The following is a 27,111-nucleotide window of genomic DNA, read 5'->3' on the forward strand; positions in this document are numbered from 1 at the left end:
TCCTCTAACCTAGCCCCCTCCTTCTCAGATGCCAGCCTATGGACCCTCGAATAACAGCCTACGTTGTTTGAACTTTATCGTGTCGACATTACAAAATAGTGAAAGCTTTGTTGGGCATAGGAGCAAAGTGCTCTGGAAGGCTAATATGAGAACAGGGTACAAGTTGGGTGGTATCCGGGGAAAGGGGGTTTGGGGAAGCCATTTATGGTTATTTAGAATAAATCAGGTGTGAGGTGAAGTGAAAGTGGGTATCAGTGGAGTCTCTGATCCTTGTCACTTAAGGAGGAAAACTGAACTCTGGACTCATTTATTCCTTTCCTTCTTGCAAAGTTCCCCTAGAGCAGCGGTTCTCAACCTGTGGGTCGCGACCCCTTTGGCGGTCGAACGACCCTTTCACAGGGGTCGCCTAAGACCATCCTGCATATCAGATATTTACATTACGATTCATAACAGTAGCAACATTACAGTTATGAAGTAGCAACGAAAATAATTTTATGGTTGGGTCACAACATGAGGAACTGTATTTAAAGGGCCAGAAGGTTGAGAACCACTGCCCTAGAGGTTTGGGGGAGCAGGTCCCCCCAAAGGAAGCCCTGGGCAAGGGACATAGAGATGAAAATAAGCATAACTCCTGAGCATGAAGGTGTGATGACTGGCCTGCCTCTAGCTTCTCCTTTCCTCTTGTCCAAGTGAAGTGCTTCTGAATCCCAAACAGGACACTTAGGGCTCTGCCAGAATCTGTGATCAACCTGGATCCCCAACGGGGTGAGAAGGACGCTCCCCTCGCTCCGCGTTGAGGCCCTGAGGTTGCTACTCCTCTTGTCAGCCCCATCACCCTGTGCCCAGGGCCTGGTCTGCTGCCCAGGTCCTGTCTGTGGTGCTTCTCTGCTTCCTTGGTGATGGTTTTGCTCCTGTGGTCTTCCAGGACACGGAAGTTGGTGTTCTGTCACCAAAACCTCCAGCTCCTGTGATGCCTACCTTCACTCACCTGCCACCAATCACCTGCATGGAGTTCTGCCAACAGTCTACCCTGTTCTCCCTGGCCTAGCTCTCTATGCCAGGGCTTTGTGTCTGTCCACTTCAGTCACTGGCACTCCCACCTTATCCATCCTTCATTTGGAAAGAAACACATTCTCCACACTCATCTCTATACGTCCACTTTGGTAGCTGTCACCAAAGACAACCTTGAGGAACCATGCCGCCCAGCAAGCAAGCCCCTCTGTTGTCCCCCCTCCCCCCATTGAATCTGGGTGGTCTTTGACTTCTTTAACCAATAGAATGGGCAGAAGTGATGCTGTGCCAGTTCTGGGCCCAAGCGTTAGCAAAGGCCTTGCGGTTTCTGCTTGTGTGCCCTCAGAAGCCAGTTGCCGTGTGAGAAGTCCGACTACCCGGCTGGAGGAGAGGCCACATAGGGAGCCCTGAAAAATGAGGGGCTCTGTGGGGGGAGACCATGGGGCGGGACATAAAGCACCAGCCACAGGGGGAAGACGTCATCTGGGATAAGCCAGAACAGGCCCCCAAATGACTCCTGCCCCAGCTGCCATATGGCCACTTAGACCACAATCACCAGAGCCCCGGTGAGAGCCCCAGGATAACCACCCATCTGAGCCCAGCCAACCCCTGGAGTTAGGAGAAATCGTAAAAACAATAACAGTCTTTTAAGGTGGTTTGTTGTGTAAAAGCAAATACGTAAATCAATACTCAACAAATCCTTGGCCATTCTAGTCCTTTGCCTGACCTTCCAATAGGAACAGCCAACATTTATTGAGCACTAACTGCATACCAGGCACTGTTGTTGCTTTGAATGTACCAAGTAATTTGCTATGCACAACAACCTATGAGACATGTACTATTGTTGGCCTCATTGTATAGTGAGGGAAACTAAGGCACAACAAGGTGACTTACCTTGCCTAATGTTACACAGCTTATAGAGCCTAGTTTTAAAGCCATAGAAACTGGCTTCTAAACCTTGAACTCTACTGCCTGCTACTCTCAGGCTTTGCCAGTCTGACTATCCTTCTCTTGTCATAAATATCTATGACATCTACAGAAAATGATGGGACATAACCACAAGTCAGCGATATCTCTTCTTTGGGTTTTTACCTGCATATGGACTTAAATGGATTATAATGCTGTGATTTAAGAAATGCCCAGAAAGTCCCCTAGCAAGCCCCCTACGTGTTACAGGATGTGTCCTGCTTGAAGCGTGGCATCTTAGAGCCTGTGGCTCCCCCCAGCCCCACTGCCCCGCAGGTCATTTTTTTGCCATCTCATATTTGCTTCACTTTGGCATTTGCTGTTCTCCCTCAGAACTTTGCTCTAAGCATGAAAATGGGATTTCCTTAATTCCACACCCTAATAGCTGTGATCAGCTTGTAACAATTCACAACATTTATTGACAGCTTAGGTTCTAAGAGGAGATTCTGTTCAGAGAGATAAAGAACTGATATACTAGATGTGACCACAGGTCAGCTCTTGCACAGGAAGCCTGCCACCAGCCAGCGTTCTCCTCGGCATCGCCTGCCGTGGTGTGGCGGTGGCCAGCCAGCCTGCACCCAGGAGAGAACGCATGTGCCTTCTTGGCCTGAAGGCCAGGCTCCAGCTCTTTCAGGCTCCAAGGATGAAACTATTCCCCTGCCTTAGAGTCTTCCCAGAACTGTTGATTGGGGCTGGGGAGGGGTCCAGGGAAAACGGAGAGATCCATCCCTTCCTGATGGGTTTGACTTGCCCCCAGGTACCACCAAAGTGCCCATCAGAAGCTGGCACCCTTCTCCACAGAACTATTTATCTTTGGACAGTACTGTGCTGGGGACACCAAGAATTCACTGCACTAAACCCAATCTTATTTGTCCATCTCTTCTCCAGTATGACATGAATGGGGCCAACCCCATACCCTCCTCTCATTACTCAGTCACCATCCAAAATTTCTTACAAGCAAATGCCTAGGCAAAAACAGAGACAGTGCTCAGGAACGAGAACAGTTTTCAGGCATAGAGCCATCTAAATATAGGTTTAGAAAAAAATAGTTCTTAGTGTAATCATTTACTAAAAAATAAATCCAAACACATTATTCAATGAAATAAGATATTTCAACCCAACGTATCTGAATTTGGGTGTTTCCACTGCATTTAGGCTTTCCAAAAGGAACAATGGTGTGTGGGCATATGAAAAAACCTGCACACTGTAATATTGTGCATTAAAAGTGATAGAAAGCAAGGAAGCTGGGGTTGGGGACAGATCACTTCAAGCATATGCAACTTTGCAACCAGAACATTAACATCAACAATAACTGTCACCCGGGGTGTGGACTTGGACCACACAGGAGTCTACCACAGTGAATGAAAAAATGCACAGAAACCACAGGGAGGAAATGCCGGTGACACCTCATTTAGAGCACAGCTGGGAAGCGTTGCAAAATGCCTCTGGAAGTGGGCTCCTGAGCCCGCAGGCTGCTTGCATGGTGGGCAGTGTGAGTCCAGGTAGTGGCTGTCAAGCCCAGAGTAACCCATCCACAGCAGGGTCACAGGCCAACAGGTTTCCTCATGCGTGCCCTGTGCAGAGAGGCAGATTTCCCCGCAGCCCATCTTTTACAGAGAACAGAATCATTTCACGTGTGGATGAGTCTGCAGTTCATCTCACTGTGCACAGAACCAAAGGCCTGGGCTTCTGTTTCTGCATCTCACCCTATGCTACCCCAGTGGCCAATAACCCCCATATCTCTAGGCCCAAGGAACAGGAATCAGCAAACTTATTCTATGAAGGGTTAGATAGTAAGGGTTTTCACCTTTGAGAGTCACATGATCTCTGTCGTAACTACTCAACTGAACTGTTGTAGGCCAGCAGGCACCAGAGACAGTATGTGAACACTGAGCCTGGCTGGTTCCCATCACACAGGACAACAGCAGGAGGCAGGCAGGGGCTGGATCCCAGGCTGCAGGCCTCTGACCCCGACCCAGAACAGCACCAGTTTCTGTGTTTATTTTCTCTACCTCAGAACAGCACCAGTTTCTGTGTTTGTGTTCTCTACCTCTGAGCTGCGGGCTGCCTCTTTGCTTTCTCTGTCTCTGAAGGATGTCCCCTCACTTCTTATGAACTTAACTAGACACCTGGTGCACAAATTCGTGCACGGGTGGGGTCCCTCGGCCTGTCCAGTGATTGGGGGCTGATGGAGGCCGCAGGAGGTTGGCTGATGGGGGGAGGGGCCATGGGAGGTTGGCTGGCCGGGAGGAGGGGCTGCAAGAGGTTGGCCAGCTGGAGGGAGGGCCACGGGAGGTTGGCCGGCCAGGGGGAGGAACTGCAGGAGGTTGGCCAGTGGCTCCGATTGGGGTCATCGGGGCCAGCCAGCTGAGGGAAGGGACCGCAGGCCAGGGGGAGGGACCGCGGGAGGTTGGCCAGCCACGGAAGGTTGGCTGTGGGAGTGCATTGACCACCAGGGAGCAGCTCCCGCGTTGAGCATCTGCCCCCTGGTGGTCAGTGCACGTTATAGCGACTGGTCGACTGGTCATTTGGTCATTTGGTTGTTTTATCGTTCAGTTGCTTAGGCTTTTATATATAAATAACTAGAGGTCTGATGCACAAAATTCATGCAAGAGTAGGCCTTCTTTCCCCTGGCTGCCTGCACCAGCTTCCCTCTGACACCCAGGACTCAGGCTTCCCTCCAGCACCCTGCAGGCACCCTGCAGGCACCCAGGACCCAGGCTTCCCTCCGGCCCCGGCTTCATCCAGAATGATGTCTGGTCTAATTAGCATATTACCCTTTTATTATTATAGATACCTTTTAAAGTTTCTTTACTTTAGTAAAGTGATTTGTCCAGATCTGGATGTTTTGGGTCAGAGGGATTTTTTTAATACCTTGTTTTCCATTTGTGGAAATGTGTCTGGTACTTTTTTTTTTCTCTCCTCTCTCTTAAATGTCAACTTCTGTGTCATTATGTTTTAGAAATTCTTCCAAAACAGAATATGGCTGGATTTTGTTTTACTTTTCAATCTGAGAGTATCTGTCATTTAACTGAATTAAGTCAATTTACACTTACTGTGATTATGGGTATATTTATATTTATTTCTGATATCTTATAATCTATTCCCTGTTTAACATGCTATTTCTAATCCTTCTTGTTTTTCTTCTTCTCTATACTACATTAATCAGGTTTTCTTTTATTTTATGATCCACTCTAATTATTGGATATTCAACATTAAATGTCAATTCTTTTGCTGGTAGCCCTAATATTTTAATACAAGCTCAATAAAACTGGAGTAGGGGAGGACATTAATAAAAAGAAAAAATTTAATACACAAATAACTTAAATAAAGTCTAACATCATTCCAGACCTCCACTCTCTTCCCCAATGATGGTGGGCACTTAAGTCCCTTCAGCTGATCACACTTCAGTTTCCATTTTAATGTTATTTAGTATTGATTTTTAATTCCTCCAAATTTATTTTTCAGTCAGTGTTTACCAATATTTTGCTTACCATTGCTTCTTGAATCCTACACATCCCTGAGTTCAATTTAGTTTCCCTGAAGTACATTATCTAGGTGTTCTTTTAGTAAGAATCTAAGAGTAGGGAACTCTGTTCACCTTTGTTTTAAAAGCTGTTTCTATGTTGACCTCATACCTAATGATATTCTGCTTGGGTATAAAATTCTAGCTTGACAGTATTTTCCCTCAGGACACTGAAGATATTATCTTTTTTTTTTTAAAAAAAAATAAATCTTTATTGTTCAGATTATTACAGTTGTTCCTCTTTTTCCCCCCATAGCTCCCCTCCACCCGGTTCCCACCCCACCCTCTGCCCTTACCCCCACCCCCCACACTGTCCTCATCCATAGGTGTACAATTTTTGTCCAGTCTCTTCCCGCACCCCCTACACCCCTTTCCCCCCACCTGAGAATAGTCAGTCCACTCTCTTTTTATGCCCCTGATTCTATTATATTCACCAGTTTATTCTGTTCATCAGATTATTTATTCACTTGATTTTTAGACTCACTTGTTGATAGATGTGTATTTGTGGTTCATAATTTGTATCTTTACCTTTTTCTTCTTCTTCCTCTTCTTAAAGGATACCTTTCAGCATTTCATATAATACCTGTTTGGTGGTGATGAACTCCTTTAGCTTTTCCTTATCTGTGAAGCTCTTTATCTGACCTTCAATTCTGAATGATAGCTTTGCTGGGTAAAGTAATCTTGATTGTAAGTTCTTACTATTCATCACTTTGAATATTTCTTGCCACTCCCTTCTGGCCTGCATAGTTTCTGTTGAGAAATCAGCTGACAGTTGTATGGGTACTCCCTTGAAGGTAACTGACTTTTTTTCTCTTGCTGCTTTTAAGATTTTCTCTTTGTCTTTTGCCCTTGGCATTTTAATTATGATGTGTCTTGGTGTGGTCCTCTTTGGATTCCTTTTGTTTGGGGTTCTCTGTGCTTCCTGGACTTGTAAGTCTATTTCTTTCACCAGGTAGGGGAAGTTTTCTGTCATTATTTCTTCAAATAGATTTTCAATATCTTGCTCTCTCTCTTCTTCTGAACCCCTATAATTCGGATGTTGGTACGTTTGAAGTTGTCCCAGAGGCTCCTTACACTATCTTCATGTTTTTGGATTCTTTTTTCTTTTTGCTCTTCTGGTTGGGTGTTTTTTGCTTCCTCATATTTCAAATCATTGACTTGATTCTTGGGATCCTCTTGTCTGCTGTTGGATCTCTGTATATTATTCTTTATTTCAGTCAGAGTATGCTTAATTTCTAGTTGGTCTTTTTTCATATCCTCCAGGGTCTCACTAAATTTATCGGCGGTTTCCATAAAATACTTAAAAAACCTTATAAACGTGGTTTTGAACTCTATATCCAGTTGTTTGCTTTCCTCCATTTCTGTCATTTGTGATCTGTTTCTTTGTCTCCGAATTTTGGCTGCTTCCCTGTGTTGATAGAGTGGCTTTCTGTGCTAGATGTCCTATTGGGCCCAGTGGCTCAGCCTCCCCAATTACCTGAGGTGGACACTCTTGGTGCACCACTTTGTGGGCTGTGTGCACAGTCTTGTTGTAGTTAAGCCTTGATTGTTGTAGGTATCACTGGGAGGAATTGATCTCCAGGCCAATTGTCTGTGAGAATCAGCTGTGTCTACAGTGGGAGAACTTCTGTGCTGGAGACACCCTTATGGGTCAAGACTTGCTTCAGTGGGGCTTTGGTGCTCACTGAGTCTGCCCCCTGAGTATGTCCCTTATGGATTTGAGGAGTTGTAATCTGGATGGTCCCACTCTGACCACTGGGTACACGGGCTCTTGGATCTCTAAGGAGGTGCTAATTTAGCTTCTGCCTGAGGCTACCCAGCATGAGCTGCAGAGGGATCTGCAGATTCCTCTTCCTTGTTTGGGGTTTGGAGGTGCCCAGATGAGGCCCAGCTGTGAAGCAATGCAAGCTGCTGTGGGGCCTTGGGCCTTCTTTTGGATGTTCTGGGTCTGTCTGACCCAGCTGCAGTTTGTTAGGTAATTTTAGATCTCAAAGGGCCAGCCCATTCATATGCAAAAGCCTCTGCTAGCAGCTTGGGTGGGGCGGGGTCTCAGGGAATCAACAGGGTGGAGCAAGCAGCTATGGCTGATCCTCAGTCCTACCCTAAGAGGCCCTGGGTCTCAGTGTCCCGGTAATCGCTGCAAGCACCTTTGAGAGAAAGCCGCCCTCGAGTTCTGCCCGATGCCAGACAGTCCAGTTTCTCCCCGGATGAGTCTGGGTCCCCAGGGACTCGCGGAACTGGAGTTCAGAGCCGTTCGGGAGCTTGAGACTCCCTCCCGATTGAAAAAGACACGGGCGTACTCAGTTGCCAGCCCTTTCTGAGTACGCCTCCATCCCTCTGCACTTTACTTCCGCACCTCCTCTGAGTCTCAGTGTGCTTTTCTCTTTCCTTCTAGTTGTAGAATTTCCACTCAGCCAGCCTTCCTGTGGTCCTGGATGATGTCTGTTTTGTCTTTTAGTTGTAGTTTTGAAGTGGTTGTGTAAGGCAGCAATATCAGGTGTTTACCTACGCTGCCATCTTGGTTTCTCCTTAGATAATCTAAAGGTATTATCTTTTAGATTCTATTACTGCTATTGAGATATATGCTGCTGATCTATTCATTTGTAGGGAATTCCCCTCTCTCTTTTTATGTTTGCTTTTAACATTTTCTTTTAGTTTCATTTAATAGTTTCACTGCAATATTCTCATGTGTGATTTACCTTTATACTGTGCTTCTTAAATATTCGTATCTTGTACCAGTTCTGGAAATTTCTTAGTCAGTACATTTTTAAATATTGCCTCTTTGTTGTTCTCTCTATTCTCTCTTTCTGCAATTTCTTTTAGAAATATGTTGGGTCTTCTCATTTTATTTTTTGTTTCTTACTCTCACTTTTATATTTTCAATCTCTTTTTCTTTCGGTGCTGCATTTTCAGATTTTTTTTCAGTTCTATTTTATACTTCACTAATTTGTTCTTCAGCTGTGCTTAATGTGCTATTTAACTCATTGACCAAGTGTTCTTTACAATTACAATTGTTTTCATTTTTATAATTTTCAAATTTTGAAATTTGAAATTTTACTTTGAAGTAAAATTTGGTTTTTGGTTTAGTGTAGTGTTTAACAACCCTGTATTCTGGTACTATAGACTGAAAGTTTGTGTCCTCCCAAACAGCATATGTTGAAATCTTAACCTCCAATGTGATGGTATTAGGCGATAGGGCTTCTAGGAGATGGTTAAATCATAAAGGGAGAGCCCAGATATAATGGTTTTAGTGCCCTTGTAAAAGAGAACCCAGAGAGCAACCTTGCCCCTTCTGCCATGTGAGGTTACAGTGAAAATACAGCTGTCTATGAACCTGGAAATGGGCCCTCGCCAGACACCAAGTCTATCAGCACCTTGATCTTAGTTTTCCCCACTAGTAGAACTGTGAGAAATGGATGTTTGTTGTTTAAGCCACCCCAGTCCATGGTATTTTTGCTACAGCAGCCTGAAAGGAACTAAGACATTTGATAAAGAATGTCTGCAAATTTCATCCCCGTCCTTATTAGATCTGTGGCCTGGTACAAGTTAGCTAATCTCTCTGTGCCTCCATTTTCTCATCTATAAAATGGAAAAATACTAATACCTTATAATGCAGTAATGACAGGGTTGTTGTGAGGAGTAAATGAATTAACAGTTGCAGAGCATTTAGAAAAATACCTAGCAAGTGCTCAGTGCTATATATTATTATCATCAACATCATTCAAAGTAGCCTTGTCGTTTTGCATTTCTTATCTCTATGCTTTAATTATTCCTATTAGAGTGTTACTCATTTTAAAGATATTTTCTTTGTAGTCCCTTTCTAAGTCCCTTTCTAGTAACACATGTTTTTGCATTTAATTCTCTTGCACCTTGTGTCCACTGTCTGTGCCTCACACATGAATGTTACCTGCTTCTTCTGTCACTTTTTATCGTGAGCTCACCTTCACCAAAGCTGCTTATTTTGTGAGAATCTGCTGCCTAGTTGGTGTGTCTGTGTTCCCCCAAATGATTTTGTGTGTGCTTATGCCAGGAGTGCCAGGAACACTCTGTTCTAGAGCCAAATTTTCTGTTCATATCTTGAAATGGGGTTTTATGGAATATAATAAAAATTGTAAATCCCAAGCCTAAAAAAGGATCAAATACAGTTTGGATCTCTCAGGGAATTCTATGTCTCTCCCCAACACCCCACCTTGTTGCCTAGACAGAGACAGACAAGATTTAGTAGTGGTATCTTTAAATGACATTTTAAGTGAATACAACTGTGCTTCATAATTAATGATGAATATGAAACCCCCTTCTTTTAAAAATAGCCATAGGGACTCTTCCCAGCTCCAAAAAGGGATCATGAAGACCAGGTGGGCAGCTTTTTCCCCTCTTGGGCCTTAGTCCCCACACCTCACCTCACCCAAATGGAGGCCTCCTGTCTCCATGAGCTTTAAACTGAAGCTCACGTCATTACTCTGGCTTTACGCTTCCTTTTCATGAGCAAGCTTTGATTCTCTTCCGGAACTATCGTGGAGTTTTGGTAGATGCTTCCAGTGTTTTGGGGTGTCTAGCTCTCCATCTTGCACTACTCCCAGTAGACTTGGTCCTTCTCATCACACTATTTCACAACTGTCTGCCTTTCTTCCTAGTCTCCCTTCCCTCTCAGTATTTACTTTCATTTTTTTCTTACTATTTTCCTCCATTTTGTACCAGTTACTCTCCTTCTCTGGTAGCATATTGTGATCCTACAGAGTCCCATATGTGCTTCACCAACCGGAAAAGAAAAATAGCGCTATTAATTGGTCTTCTATTGTCATTGGGACACCCAAGCATTTATGCCAAGGGCAATGCATATTGGGCTGGTGCAAGAAAATTTCATTTTAAAAATCACAGATTTTAATCCTGTAGAAATATTCCCTGGTGTCACGCTTCTCTGTTCTCTAGTGAATATTTTAGATTTAATCATTCTTTTTTTATAGCTTTGATGTGTTAGTCATATTTCCTCACTGCATTCTTCACTCTGATGAATTGTGTTTTGCAAAATAACTGTGGTTGGCTATGCTGTCTTGAGGAAGGGTGCCCAGACTGGCTGATGCAAAGACTCAGGCCTCCTTGGCAGATATATTCCTATAACGAAGCTGAGAGCATTAGGCAAAACTGCCTCTCTCCTGGTAGCCATTGCCATACCCAATTCCTTTGCTCTGATTCCTCACTCACTAAGCAACCTTCTTAGATCATTTCACTCCTGTAGAACAAAGAAGCCCCTGTAGACATGCCAACCAGCAGGCATGATGCCATCGGGCACATTGTGTGAACTTTCTCCCTGAAAGTTAGTAAATTAGAATTTGGTATTATAAAGCCACAATACAGACCTCATGGAGGATTTACTGTTTTTTATTGTAGTAAAATATGCATACAGGAGTTTTTACCATTTAACATTTTTTGAGAGTATAGTTTAGTGCCATTAGGTACAGTCACATTATTGTGCAACCATCACCACCACCCTCTCCAGAACTTTTTATCATCCCAGCCGAAACTCTGTACCCATTAAACACCAATCTCCCTTCCTCCTTCCCTCAGCCCCTGGTAACTTCTGTTCTACTTTCTTTCTCGATGAATTTGACTCTTTAAAGTATCTCATATAAGTGGACTCCTACAGCATTTGTTCCTTTGTGACTGACTTATTTCATTTAGCATAATGTCCTCAAGGTTCATCCATGGTTTAGCATGTGTCAGAATTTTATTAAGCCTTTACTTGATAATGTATTGAACTTTATACCCTTTGGGGTAAGCTGATTTTTGATTAGTCACAAAGCCATAAAGCGTTTTATCTGCATAGACACTGAGATCATCGCTGACATCTCTCACTCATCAGCCCTTTAAATGCCATCTCTCCCACAGCTGCAGCTCTGGCTCTGTCATGTCTGAACCTTCCTGAGCCTTTTAACAAAAGGAAAGACTTTAGAAACACACCAGCTTCACATGAAGGGGAAATTTTTATTCTGAAATATGTTAGCTGCTTGATTTCTTAGGTGAAAATTTGAAGGCCCTGACATCCACAAGCAGGGGAGCTGCTGGGTCTAACAAGAAAAGGATGTCTTTGGTGGCCCCAGCTTACCTTTAGCCCATTTCTGCCCGCCCCCTAACCTGGAACTCCGCGGGAGGTCAAGTCTTGGTCATCCACACCCCGGCACAGTTTCTTGTTGTTGGTGCTTATCTCAACCCTGCTCCTCCTCCTCCCACTTAGTTCCCACAAACTTCTGATCAGTCCTGCTCTATGCCTTTCCACCACTTCCCTTTGTGGAGGAATAAGGTCCAATCTCCTTAACCTGACTTTTGAGGCTCCAAATAATAGAACCCCAAATTACCGTTCCAGACCCAGCCAAACAGGAGTCTTTCCTATTCTAGTCATATGTCCTAAATGTTCCTTCGTTGTCTTATTTCATGCCTTTCCCTTTGATGGCAAAATCCTCCCCAGAGTCTTTTAAAATTATGATCCTTAAATAAAGATCATCTCAAATATCTACCTTGTCCAAGAAACCTTTCAAATCCCTCCCCCTTCATATGCTTATTCCCTCTATTGAATCCTCAAAGCACTTTCATTTCTACCTCTCTTTTGGAGTCTATCAGATTATATTTTTAATTATAGTTAGCCACGTATTTGCCAGAGTGCCTCAAACTTAGTATGCTGTGAATTATTTAAAGGAAGTGACTGTCGTGCTCTCTCAGAACACCTAGCATTGCAACTTGCATAAAGTCCTTTACAAATATGTTTGTTCTAGCCTTTGCTGTTTACTTAGAGTAGGTCCATGGATCGAAACCTTACATTAATCACGGAACCAGCTCTGTAACGGGTCAAACCTCTGGAGTCCCGATGGAAGGAGGGAGGAGATGGGAGGACCCTGAAGTGTAGGCAACAGATCTGAGTGGTGGGCTGGAGGTCACTGCTGATTGTTTACCCAGAGTAAGTGGGAATTTGGTGACATTTTATTTACTACAGCGTTCTGTGTTAGTGTTTGTTTTTTGTTTGTTTGTTTTTTGTTGTGGTGTCTGGAGAAATATAAATACAAAGGACCTTAGATTCAGATAAAAAATAAAGTGATATGAAAATGAAAAGAAGAATCCATATATATATATTTTAAATATATATATATACATATTGATTTCAGAGAGGGAGAGGGAGAGAGAGAAACATCAATGATGAGAGAGAATCATTGTTCGGCTGCCTCCTGCACACCCCCTACTGGGGATTGAGCCCACAGCCCGAAACCCGGGCATGTGCCCTTGACCAGAATTGAACCCTGGACCTTCGGTCCATAGGCTGACACTCTATCCACTGAGCCAAACCAGCTAGGGCAGAATCCATATTTTTAAAGGCCTATTTTTGCTTTTCTGACAAGGGATGGAAAAAAAATCAGATTATTCTGATAGTTTCTCTAACACTGGTATGCCCAATGCTTCACAGTGTTATTGATTAAGGTACTTATGGAGAATAACATATTTTCCAAGGAATTTTTAGAAATTTAGAAAAAATGAACATAATCCTAAGAAAGTACCTTTTGGTGGGATAATTTTGACCAATTCTCTATAAAATATATGATATTCGTTTCTAGGTTTTTTTGCCTGATGGTTTTTAAATATATGCTATATTATAAAAAAATAATATTTAAATCATGCTTAAAGTTTCAGAGGGGAAGAAGTGGTCTAATGGGGGGGTTTTGTTCTCAAGGGAAAATTGCTATGCTCAATTTTAGAGAAATAAATGTTAAATTGATTCTATATTGAGTACCACCTATTTGAAAGGAGTAAAAAAGCAACTGAGAAATGGAAAACTGTTAAGTAAATAAATAATAAAGCAGGTTGAACATTATAAGTACTTTCAGTTATTCATCTTAGGAGACGTTGGGTTGTGGAGCCACTGGATATCATTTCAAGATTCTTATAAGATAGAGAATGTCCTAGAAGATGTAGGAAAAGTCCTGCTTCCTTTATTATTTTTTTTAAAGGGACAAAGTGAGAGCCTAATAACCGAAAATTAGTTTACTTATCTCTAATCCTGAAATGAAGATTGTAGATCAAATCCTCAAAAAATATATTTGTGCGTAGACGTCTAGAGGCACACAGGATCCTGACAAGGAATGGTGTGGCTGTCTGCAATGCAGTATTGGCCAGACAACTTTAATTTCCTTCCGTGACAGAATGATGGGATACGTAGCTCGGAAGCAAGCAATAGAGGCCATTTATCTGTCTTTGACTCAAGCTTTCAATTCTATCATACATGAGATGCCCAGCACCCGGCTAGGGAAATACATCAAAACCCGTGTTTCTCAAGCTGCAAGCTCTGGTGAGTTCCATGGGGACTTTTAAATGCAAGAATACATATTTTTATAGAGGATTATCTTTTTAAAAGTTCTCTACCAGTTTAAAAACAAAAATCCTAACTTCTGTTTTGCAGTAGAAAAAAATATTGTAATGGGGAGATCTTCATATAAAATGACTTCAGTTTCTCAAGTCCGTGTTTTTCAAAAAAATTTTGGGTTCTCCAATGTGTTCTGGTTCCCAGCAGGAATCAGTGGCACAATTAAACTGGGGAACTGACAGAACTTACTGATGGGACTGTTTACAAAGGGTGAGCAGGATTTAGGGAACAACAAAGGATAGTACAGCTGGGAACAGCTGCTACCAGCCCTGATCTAAGGGGGCTGGAGGGCGAGTAATTATGAGAAGCTAGAGAAGGCAGGGGTGTGGCAGGGGCCACCCACAGGCACTGTGGTCTTTGACAGGGGACACAGACATCCTGCCATCCAGACTGAGGAAGGTATGTGAACTCAAATTATATGCAAATTCAGGGGTAGACATATGAATGTGCTTTTTCCTGCAGAGCAGGTCCATTGGTTTTTATCAACCTTCTGCAAAATGAGTCCCAAATGTCAAGAGCTATATTTTTAAAAGAAAGAAAATTCCAACTGACTTTGAGATGTTGTTGAGACTGATAGTGAATAGTCCTTATTAAGCACCTACAGGGTACAAAGTACTAAATAATACTCTATAACTAGGTAGAAATAAGCCAGGGAAAGTCATTTAGTGTATTTTGGACCAAAAAGTAATCATTAAACTTCAACTGTGTTGGTATTTGGGAGTGAAACATGGAAGTAGAAGAGCTGGTCATGGCTGTAAATGGAATCTTGTTTGAGGACCACGAAGGCTTTCCATTGGTGGACAAATGGAGAAGTATTTAGGAGAATCAAACAACAGGTCTTGGCAATTGATTGGAGTAGGAAAGAAGGAGACAGAATCACCAGAGAAGTTTCCAAGTTTCTGGCTTATGCAGCTGATACCATGAAAACACACAGACATGAACCTATGCAGATGCACCGCACAGGCACACACGCTCCCAGTCAGGAGTTCACAGGATGATTCACCGTAATTTTTCATTTTTTCTGTCTCTCCCATAGCCTCCTCTTCTCTCAATAAAACAGAAATCAAGATTTTCTAGGAGCAGACAAGAAAGAAGTTCAAACCCCTGGGGTTTGAAAGCTTATGAAGAGCATTAGGTTATTCCCACTTGGTCTACAAAAGATGGGAAAAGTGCATACTCCACTAATGATGACAACATTACTCTACTTAACTTTTAGCTCCGATCTTTGGTCAGTTATTGGGGTGCCTTAAAATTGCACTCCAAACATATCTATTGCCAAAAGAAATCCCTAAACTGATGCACCTCTTGGGGGATTGTTCATTGTCGTTGATTAAAAGGATGCAATAATCTCCATCTGGTTGAAATTAAACTTTGAGTCACAACCATATAAATATATATACACAACGTGACGTACTATACAAGATTGTTAGGCCTCCTGCACCCATCCCCCATTCACGCTCCCCAACTCCTAAGTGTTTCAGCTTTAGATGAGCCGCCCCCTCCCCCTCCAGGAGCATCAACTCAGAGCCCATGGGGCTCTGGCTCCCAGAGGGTCTAACTGAATAGGAGGACAGGCAGGGTGTGGGCAGGACCTGCTTCAAAGTCACACAAAAGGAAGGCTTTAACATTTTGAACTCAAGTCTAAAGTCAGTTGTGACTAATTCCTCCATTTATTAGGTAAATATGGAAATAACATAAAAAATACAGCCTCCTCAAAATATATCTCCTTCAAAGGAAAAAAATTGCTAGAAGATGGTCGAATCATTTGTGATTTCTGAAGAAAAATGAGAATCTTTCTTTGCATTACTGAGGGTTTTCATTTGAAAATAAACATGATTATATCTCATGATAAAACCACAAACATAGGCAAACGTAAGCCTCTAATCCTACTCCGTGGTGCGCTGAGATCATGCAAGGGGAGAAAGAAGTATGGTCATATTTCCCAAAGGGTTGCTTTTTAATGTAGACCTATCTTACATGCACAGTTTTTTCTGTAAATATTTTGAGTGTGCATGATCTATTCCTGTCACTTGACCAATACCGAGGGTGCCTGACAACATTCTATCATGAATTTCTGGATGGGTTTCCAAAACAGTGACCGGGAACCGTGTCTACAAATGGCTGATCTATTTTGATATGAGCTTAATTAATGCTGCATATGAAACTCCAAATGTCACAGTTCAGGAGTTTTAAATGTTTAATTATTACACTGACTTCTAAAATAAAATCTGAACTTAATGAATGTATTAAATTCTTTTAAAATAAATTCATTTTTTTAGGAGAAAGGGGTTTTTATAAAATCACTCTATTATGATTTTAGCATGTGGATGAGAACTCTATGAAAATGCCACAAATGATATGTAATGTCAACATGACAACTTGTAGGGAAGAGTTGGGCTGCCCAGTTATGATGGCTGGTCACGCAGTCCAAGCCGCTGTTTGATGAAGTTGGAGATTAGAAGCTGGGGCTGTGGTTGGTACTCCACCAGGATATCATGGGGCAAGTTGATCTGGTCACATTCAAGTCTGTCCAGGAGTGTCACACAGACCGCAGCAGCTAGGAGGGCAAGCAACACCATTACTGAACAAATGGGTTCATCTTTTGTGTAGAAACATTAGCCAAACATCCCAATGTCCCTAACACACGTACTTTGGGTTATTTTCTCTGTCATGTGGATGCAACCCAGGGACCTCTCTAGCCTTCTGTATCACCCATATTTCTATGGACTCTCACCAAACACCCCATCTAAATAAGTTAATGGAAATAATTTTAAGCATTCTCTGTTCTCCTTGCCTCTACAATTGGCTAGATTAAGGGAAAGCTTGTCAAGAACAAGGAGAGATCCTTGCCATTCAAGACACAGAGCTCCAGTTTCCTATCCTATTCCCAGTTAGATGAGGCTCTTCTGACTCGAGGATATAACTGCAGGGCTGGCCATTACTCCTAGATGACATTCAACATCTTGGTGCAATGTTTAGTTTGCCTGCTGCAGTCTGGCTGAAGATTAAAGTAAATATAAAAGCTATGAATGTGAATAAATAAATAAATAAATAACAAAGGCTATGAATGCAGACCTAAGGAAATAGCAATAAAGGTGAGTACGAGCCCTCATGAAATTTGAGAAGAAAAATATTAAAGGAAATACTTAAGTAGGAGAATCAACTCCACGAAGGAGCAAATTTATTAGCATTTAGTTTCTAAAGAGTGGGAATAAAATGCTAAGACAGATGCGGAAGTAAGGAAAAAGAACAGACACCTTTTGCTAAAAAACAACTCTGAAACTCTTGTGAAAAGTCACCACGATGGTAATGTCTTTGGTTTGTTTCATCAAGGAGAACCAGAGAGAGAAAACGGGTCTCTTACAAATTCTTTATTGTCAGTTTCACATGAAATCTTTGATTGCAAGCAATGTGGTCATACACAATGAAATCGGTGTCAAGCAATTTGAACTGCTAGTGTAATCATCTCTATCTTCGTCTGCGGCATTTTAGAAAAGGATTTCAGGGTTGATGGGATGAGATGTGGCTATGTTAACAAGCTTCGAGGGCATGGAGATAAAGTTGGGCTGGAGTGTTATATTTATTTCTTTAACCTCCCCACTATTTCAGACTTCTTTATAAGATCTGGGTTTGGAAAGGAGAAATGAATTGTATTTATAATAGATGCTATCTTTTCAGTTTCGCTGAGCTCTTGCTATCTGCCAGGTATTTACGAAACCACTGAGTCCTTACAGCTGTACCATGAGCTAGCTATTATTTTTATCCCCTTTTGACAGATGATGAAATGAGGGCTTAGGGAGGTCAAACACATGGCCCAGTCAATATGCACAGCTAGTAAATAGCCATCCAATTCCCAGCTTCCTAAACTGCTAAGAAGAGTTACCTCCCTTCCATCCACCTGTCACCTGAGCTGGCATGTGGTGAACCATTAGGCAGACCTGCCCTGACCCATCGGTCAAACGAACCCTCTTGTTCAGCGACGTAAAAAGGAATGGAAATATGTGACGTGAGCTGAGCCAAATATTTCATCACCAGGGACCCTCTTTATTCAAAACTCACTTGGTTGTAAAGCAACTTGGCTGGACGGGTAAACAAGCAAATGGAAGGGCGAGAAAATTCCCCAGCTTTTCAAGTTAATGATCAGCAAGCTTGTGGTGGAGCCTGGCCTGGGCTGGAGGCTGCAAGGAAAGGCTGCAAGCTTTTCTCTAATCCTTCCCTTGCAAGAAGGATGAAAGGAAACCGCGCTCTGTAGCTTTCAGAGTGGGAGCTGACTAAACATTTTATCTGGAGATTTCAAGGGTGATGCCAGAGATGGGAAAGAACAGGGCAGAGCAACCTCAGTGGTGTTTTCTCGACCCCAGAGGCCCCATTAACAAGCAGCACATAACAATCTTGTCACCTGAAATTACTGTTACCATGAGCAATGAAAGGGCATTAATTGCCCAAAACAAGTTGTCAAAATCAAGTCTGACAACTTTACTACCAGAATCCTCAGATTGGGCAGGGAGGGTGGCTCCTGTGGAGGGACACTTGGTGACCTGGCTGTCACCAACGAGGTGGTCAGCTAACTGACGTCAGGTCCGCAATGTGCTGGGAACACGGAGCTCAAGGCCTCAGCGGCACCGGGAACTCTCAGCAATTGTCAGCTTTTTGGGATCATTTGTGGTCCCTTTGAGAATCTGATGAAAGTTGTGTATTTTTGTGAATCTCTTTTCACAAAACTATACACACACAATATTTGTGTATAATTTCAGAGGGTTCAGGGCCCCTGAAGCCCACCCATGAATCCTTAGTCCATGGCCCCCTGCTTTCACCCCAACTTTCTGAATGGACGTCCAGGAAAATTTCCCATAAGCTGTAGGCAAAGACAGCAAGGCCAGACACAGATTCCCCCGTGGACAACAGAGCCCAGACAGGCTGGGCCTCGGAAAGTGGCAAAGCAGCCAGGCTTGCTCGGGTGTTCCCAGCCTGCTCTGTGCCAGCTCCTCTTCCACTCCTGGCCCTTTCCATGGCCCCCTTCACTCCTCACGCTTTGAGTTCATCAGGCAGACCCATGTTTGCTCCCTGTATGCCTGGTGCAAAGCATAGGAGTCTGGACAACCTAGAGCCTTCGCACTGCCTCTGTCTCCCCTCAATCTGTTGTCCGTGAATCAACAATTAAGTGGAGAAAATTCATATTCAAAGGGGCTGATCAAAGCTAAGCAGCCTAGAAACAATTTGTTCTTCTCAATTGGTGTCTCTCAGAATGTGCTCCACCGGTTGCCTCCATCCAAACCGGAGCTTGTTAGTAATGCAGACCCAGGCTCTGTCCCTGATATGCAGAGTTAGGGGGAGAGGTGGAGAGGCCAGTGAGTTTGCATTTTATTTTTTTTTATTTTTACCTTCACCTAAGGATACATTTATTGATGAGAGAGAGAGAGAGAGAGAGAGAGAGAGACATCAGTCATTTGCCTCCCATGTATACCTAACCGGGGATCAAACCCTCAGCCTTTTAGTGTATAGGACAATGCTCCAACCAACTGAGCCAGGGTGTGAATCTGCATTTAAAAAATCTTCCCAGTTAAGTTATTTGCATATTAATATTTGAGAACTATTGCTTTAAAGATGTTAAACTCTATCCTGAATCAATCAAGTTACAACAAATGTGCAAACTTGGACCCTAGTACTTTAGGCTTCCAAAGAAATGCAGAATTAGACAGAACCAAGATTTAGCGTTAAGTCTATCAAGAATCATATCTTTTGTAAAAGTGTTATTGAGTACATTGTCCACTATCATATGGCTGATAATTTCACTTAAGTTTAAGTTTTGAATAAAGTTTTTATGGTAAACCTCAAATGCTTTTTTATTTTATTTTGTTAGATAATGAATGTTGTGTAACTCAATGTGTTTCCATTTTCAACTTGGCCTCCAGAAAACTCAAAAATAGAAGTCTTTAGAGTTAGAATTGCATTCCCAGGTAGCCTCTTTGGTAATGAGAAATACCCAGCTACTCCCTTAAATATGTGCTTTTTATTCTCTTTACCTTGCTTAAGTTATAGTATACATTCATCTTTTATTGCTTCTGCTAATGCCTTTTAAAAAGTAGCGTATGTCGCTAGATAAAATATGCTGCTCTTTCACGTCTTATGGGATAGTGGAGGGAGAGGGGGTGAGGAGACAGGAGGTCTTGTTCTAGTCCACCTGTTTCGATCTAGCTGTGTTTCTTCAGGCAGGTTACCTACACTCTTTAGGCCTCATTTCATTCTCGGAGAAAGGAGCAGGTGATCTCTCTCCCAAGTCCACACTCTCAGCTTATGTCTCACATCTAGTTGGTGTGAGGACTATGAGGTTCAGCTGCAACCTTGGGGACTTGACCTCTACTGGATGCTGGACCCCCAACCAGAAATGTGTCAGGATGGCCAGATGATGGGGCCTGGTGTGCTGGGGGTGGGGGTTCCAGTCGGGGAGCCCAGGATGCCTCCCTGGGGCAGAGCAGGGGAGGGGTGGGTCAAAGGTAATGCCAACCCCACAAAGGGCTAAGCTGTGGTCCAAAATGTTTCTCTAATGGGTGATGGGTTGGTAATGGGCAGGGAGGACTGGAATAGAGGGAAGGAGAATAGAATGAAAAGGAATCAAACAAAACTATAGATGCTGATCTTGATTGAAAATTTGTAAAACCCAAGAAAGTAAGAAGAAACCATTTTGTTAAATGTTGTCTGTAAAAGCAGTAAATGAATGACTAGCCATTTATACCTGATTTCCCAGTTACAATGACTGATTTTCTTGGCAAAATAACTGCTATGCATACTAAGGAATACATATCAACTTAACGCTTTGATTTCAACACTAACCCTCTGGGTATATGCTTAGCCCTTAGGGTTTGTTTGCTAAAGTAGCACAACTCTCTGTTCCCAACCTTTAAAATAGAAACATCTGCTTTTGTTGTTGTTGTGATTCTGAACAGAGACTACGAACCCGTGTATCCATGGGAGGCTGCTGGGAAGAGGGGCCTCCAGTGGGACAGAGCTGGTCAAACTCCAGCTCAGCTACCCTGTAACTGTGAGGCCCTCTCTGAGCCGCAGTTTCTTGTTCCCTGATGAGGGTGAAGAAAGCTGCAATTGGTTGCCTCACACTCTTGTATAATAACATTTCAAAACCCCGATTTTCCTCCACTTTAGAGGTAAGGAACGCTCCAGGCCCAGACTGGATAGAATCCTTTTTACTTTATCGGTGATCACCGTGCAGTTCCTAAAGCCCAATATCCTTCATTGCTGGGACCAGCACAAGAACATAAAATGGAATTAAAGCACAATTTTGCTCCCTTTCATTGAAATGTAATGAAGTCATATTAGGAAGTCTGAATGTGTCCCCGAGTTACCAGCGTCTGTCAAAAGAAATAACACTGAATTCTTCCTTTGCCCTAAAGAAAAAGCACAGTGAGTGCTGCGAACTCCAGAGACAAAGAGGATTTAAGCAGAACCTAATCTCAGATAAATATTAGGTTTCATATAGTGCCATGCAAGCAAGTGTGTGTCAGAAGGCAGCATTGTCTTTTAAAAATGGATACAGATTGAACATACTTATCACAAGCTCACGGTGCAGAAGGACTATCATCTTTAATCAGAATGTCAGGGTGTAATTAAAATAGATTTTGCTCTAAGAGAGGGGCAGATGTGTGTGTGCACCTTATGAAATCATAGGTGGATGCATTTATGCAGCATTGCACAGGGGGTTTCCAGTATTCTAGAGGTGCAGCCTTTCAAGGTAGAATAATTTCGTGAATGCCACTGTTTCCCTTCCTGAATCTTTGTTAATGCAGCATTGGACCCCACTATTCTTTTCAGGATAATGAGATCAGGATAACACGTTTCAAGCAATTTGTCCATCTATGAAATAGCAAGAGACTCATGGTACAGATAAAGCAGAAATATCATTGGAACTTTCCAGAAAAAGGGAGGTTTAAACTTAAGGCTTTGTCTGTTCCTATTTGGACAGATGAGAGGCACTCCATAATCCTTGAGACAATTCCAAGCCCCTGTGAGGCTGGGGACTGAAGGAACCAGTTGAATTGGCTATAGCCATTTTTCATGGTAAATAAGTGCTGAGTAGCCACTCTTTTCATTTGTTTGTTTGATCATTTAGCAAATATTTACTGAATGTCCACATGGCAGATAGCATTCTAAGTGCTGGGGATAAAGCCAGAAAATGACAAACAACATCCCTGTTGTCGTGGTGCTTACATTGGAGGAGAGAGATGCTAAATACATACATTCATGCATTAATATATGTAAAGTCATATGTAAGTAAATATACAAAGAAACTAAAAATATAGTCTATAGGGGCAATGCAGAGAAGTGAAGTAGAATGCCTGAGTAGAATGAATGTGAGTAGGTTTAGTTCAGGTAGTCACTCACGGCTTCTCTGATGAAGTGAGATGTATGTTGAATCCCTTATTAATTATAAATATAAGAAGCGGTAATCCACATGGATCCAAGACCTCCTTGACTCAGGTGGACACAAAAAGGTCCAAACTCAGTGAGTGACTCCTCTGAGTCAGGACAATGGGGTCTCTAGAAGACCTTTGTTTCAATAAAAAGTTGTTATTTATAAAGTAAAACCTTTAGCCATCATCACGTTAGTGTGAGGTCAGATTGGGGTCAGTCAGCTGGTAGTGGTAAAGGGACAGAAAGGCCATTCGAAAAGGCTGCCTAAAGAGACAGGGTCGGTTGAGCCATTACTACAGTGGGAGTGAGATGGGGATGAGGAACAGGCCTGGAAGGCCAGCTCAGCCGGGCCCTGAGCTTGGTGCCAGGTGAGAAATAGTTCCCCATGTGGCTTACCATTGGGATAGTCTCTCCAACTTCCTCTATGCTAAAACAGTTGCTCGTGAAGGCTCCCTCAGCCCTTCCCCTGAGCAAGCTTTTCTAGCTCACACAGAGCTTTCCCACGCTTCACGCTGTGGGGGAAGCATCTTATGAAGCCATGAAAGATAGGGACACGGTAGCATCATATGCATGTGGCTTTTGTCTATGTCAGTGGTTCTCAACCTTGGCTGCACATTAGAATCACCTGGGAATCTTTTTAAATCCTGATTTCTGGGCCTCATCCCCCAGAAATTCTGTTTCTTTGTTACTAATGTTGTGGCCCCACCCCATAACAAAGAAACAGAATTTCCGGAGGATGAGGCCCAGAAATCAGGATTTTAAAAAAATTCCCAGGTGATTCTAATGTGCAGCCAAGGTTGAGAACCACTGGTCTATGTTCTTGGGGCAGTGTACCAAGAATTCAGCTTTCAAATCGGTGGAGTTTTCACCACAAAGAAACTCAGATAGAAACACTCCAAAGAACTGCAGAATTACAGAGGTACATGCAACCCTCAGTGCGAATGTTGGCAGCCCAGCGGGCTCTGCTGAAGGACATGGCTGCAGCCGTGGCCTGCCGAGGGCTGTGGGCAGGCGGAAGTGAGCTACCAACAGCAGCAGAGAAAGAAAACTGCCGCAGGCGGCAGGAACGACAGCAAGCAGACAGGAACGAGTCCAGGAGGGGCCTGCAGGTGGCAGAGAGCAAGGCCAAGGACTTGCAGCAAGGTCAGAAAAATCCCCATAACAGAATAATTCCTCTGAGATTTTGGCAACATTTTCTAAGAGAGACAGACCTGGCTCCAGGGTTCACAAGCCTGAACGCTCCTTGGCTGTCAATTCGTGCCTCTTCAGAAAGAACTAAAGGTCATCACCACACTTATATCAGGATAGCATGTTTGTACGTAGGTATTTTATGTTTAACTAAACTGGTTCCTAAATTCTGCTCATTTGCATATTGGTGGAGCTGTGACTCACACGCCCACTTGTTGTTTCTATAATAAAGAAATGTGAAGAGCATTTCCTGGAACCGAAGTACCTGAATCCAGGTGTTCCTGTAGCTGTGTGCTAATCGGGCTGCTCTTAGGCAAGGGCAAGCTGCCCCAGCTGGGGTTCCCACTCTCGCTAACAGGTGCAGAGAAAATCAGATGCGATTGTTTCTCTGAAAGGGGCTTTAATGATGACCTTCTAAAGAGGACAAGGATGCATTTGCATCTTCAACCTAAATAGCACAAAGATTGGCTTGTACACGTACTCTGAGAGATGGAAGTAATTAAGGATAGTGGTTCTACAAATTAATCTCTTCTTCTGAACTATAAAGTCTTTCTAAATGTAATTTTAGAAAAGGTACCACGTACATTTTGTTTGTACTTTTGTATATTCATATTGATTGACTGTAAGGATGAATATTGAAATTAAAATTCCAGTGCGATCGAATGAAGCATTATGGAGCTCTCTTTACTGGGTTTCTTTTCTGGGCACCAGGACAGGAGATTCTCCATGTGTTTCTGCCAGTTTCACCAGCCCCTCCTCCTTAGCTGCCTTTGCTGGATCTCCCTCCCCTCCTTTAACTTCTAACCAAGGACCTTTTCTCATCTGTTTCTATACTCATTCTCATTGTCATCTCATTGGTTGCATGGCTTTAATTGCCAGCTATATGCTGTCAACTTACAATTTTACTTCTCCAGCCCAAACTTCTTGCCTAAACTCTAGACTCATAAATCCATCTGCTTGCTTAGCCTCCATTTGATGTCTACAGCCCCAAATCCTCACCTAATTTTCTCTCTCCCAACTAATTACAACTCCATCCTTCCAGATGTTTGGGCCAAAAACCTAGATATCATTCTTAAGTCCTGTCTTTTTCTCAACATTCACATCGCATTGTCAACAAATTTCATTAGTTTGCCTTCAGATGTACCTAGACTCAGACTGCTCACCACCTCCACTGCCCTCACCCTGGCCCACCATCTCTCCCGGCCTGCTGCATTTGCCCTCGTATTCTTCTCCCTGCTTCTGCCCTTCACCCCAGTAGGCTCTTCCTAACCTAGCAGGCAGTGTGGTCCTGTTAAAACCTAAGTCCTACCTAGCCACTTCTCTCTTCAAAGCCCTCCAGTGACTTCCTGTGTTGCTCAGAGTGAAAGTCACACTCCTCACAGTGACCACACCACCTGCACCTGCCATCTCCGCCACTCTCCACTGCTGTCCCTCCCCTCCAGCCTCACTGGCCTCCTAGTTCCTCCCACACCCCTGCATGCTCCTGCCACGTGCCTTAGATTTGCGTTTCCCAGACTGCTCTTTACCTTACGTCCACATGGCATTTTCTAAAATGGCACCTTCTCTGTGCATCCTTCCCTGACCATGCCACTTAAAATGATGGTTTCCTCCCTATTTTGGTCATCCTTGTTCCTTTCCCTGCCTTGTTTTAGCCATAGCACTCTTCAGCATCTGATGTATCACTAAGTTATTAGACATTAGTCTTTGTTCGTCTCTCTCACTAGGTTCCATAAGTGGAGATTTTATCTGTGGTGTCCACTGCTATATACTCTGGGCTTGAGCACTCAAGCCATTTGCTATGCACAGAAGAAACTCCTTCTTTGTCCAGGAAGAAAATGATCCAGATAAATCTTATCAGTCAAAATCTGATTTAAAAACCAGCCTTGTAATTGTGCCATGCACTCAGTAGGCACACTATAAAACACATTAGAATCAAGGACATATTTTATGGATATTTTTTTCTGGAAAAAAGATAGACCCTGTGTGAAACGCAAAACTGTAAGTTCTAAAAAAAGTTGCTCCAACATTTTCTTGAACATCAAAACCATTATTTTAGATGGTGCTATTATGCTATAGATCTGAGGCTTTCACAGTCAACTTAATAATGAATACTTTACTCACTTTGCAGCTTTACTCTCTTCCATCGAAAATTTTTTTAAAAATTAAATCTAAAAGATAACTATGAAAATCATTAAAAATCAGAAAGAATAGTTATACTGACTAGTGCTCATGAAAGTTACGTTTTACTTCAATAAGTTTTCTTGGTGCTGGTCCAAGGTTGGTGTTTCTATTGGAATAATTTCACCGAAAAAAAAAATACATGCTGCACCCATTTGGTTTCTTAATATCATTCTCCACTAAAAGGGACAAGAAGTTGCTGGAGAAATGGCTGATTCCAGACTTGAGGCAAGGAAAATGCAACTGGTACCTCGGCATCCTGTTGTGCCTGAAAGTGAGAAAATTATCAAGAGCTAATAGGTTTACTTCAAAGGGAAAAAAAAAGGGGGTGCAATAGAGGGGCCTCTTCCTGGCCAAATTTGGGATAATTTGAGTATCAAAAAAATAATGACAGATCAGGGTGACAAAGAGAGTTGGACAAAATCCACAATACAACAATGACTCATCCCAACCAAAAAGAAAAAAAAGAGATAAAGGCAGAAATGTGTGCGAGGATGTAAAGCTCGTCTTAAAGAATGCTAGCTAATAAACGTAGGAGGAACGATGGAGTGAGAAAAACCATCATTTTGCAGCCCATGCTAAATCATTGGGTAAAAGATGGCCGGGTTATAGGGTATGCACACAGTGCCAGATTATCTATCACCCCACAGATTACTTGCTACTTACAAAGCGAAGACTTTAGCTTTTCAATGGGGTGAGATGGCAGTTACCACTTGAACCAAGTGATGCAACTCGAAATTACTAATAGTGGAACACCCTCACATTACATCTCCTTGATGCGGTGCAATGGAGAGTTTCCATTACTCTGAAGTGTTTTTGCCATACAATTGTATCTAATCAGGTCACTTGACCTCATTTCCACTTTACAAGATAAATGCAGCCTAGAGGAGCAAGTGAAACCCCATGGTGAACCACACAGACAGATCTAGAACATTGGATATTCTACAAGGTAACAGCTTGGACTAAAAAAAAAAACAAAAAAAAAACCCTACTGTCTTGAGAAAAAAGAAAAGTAAGGTGAATATTCTAGATATAATAACTACAGAGATATAACAATTAAGTAATATAATGCATAAAATTAATTTGATATTGGTTAAGGAAAAATTCTATAAAAGATACTTTTAGAAAAATTTAAATATGGGATGGATGTTAAGTCTTGTTATGAAACGTATTTAATTTTTTTAGCCTTTTTTTGTTTTGATATGGTATTGTGGTCATTAGGAGAATATTTTTATTCTTAGGAAATGATGCTGAGGTACAAGAGTTAAGTGGCATGATGTTTACAATTCATTTATAAACGATTCAGGAGCAAAGGCAAATAGGGGTGCTTTATATACATACATACACACACACATATATATACATACACATACATATATATGTATACTGTATATATACATATATATGTGTGTGT

General features: G+C 42.5%; 1 protein-coding gene across 1 annotated transcript in view; it reads right to left on the minus strand.

Annotated features, from left to right (window-relative positions):
- Window positions 1-16,312: 16,312 nt before the first annotated feature.
- Window positions 16,313-27,111, minus strand: part of UPP2 (uridine phosphorylase 2) — a 28,536-nt gene continuing 17,737 nt past the window's right edge. The window contains exon 6 of the mRNA XM_023743632.1: window positions 16,313-16,464. Coding sequence (XP_023599400.1) covers window positions 16,313-16,464 — 152 coding nt within the window. The remainder of the gene's footprint in view (window positions 16,465-27,111) is intronic.

The sequence above is a fragment of the Myotis lucifugus genome, unplaced genomic scaffold (assembly GCF_000147115.1).
Source record: "Myotis lucifugus unplaced genomic scaffold, Myoluc2.0 scaffold_5, whole genome shotgun sequence".
In the NCBI taxonomy this organism is placed as follows: Eukaryota; Metazoa; Chordata; class Mammalia; order Chiroptera; family Vespertilionidae; genus Myotis; species Myotis lucifugus.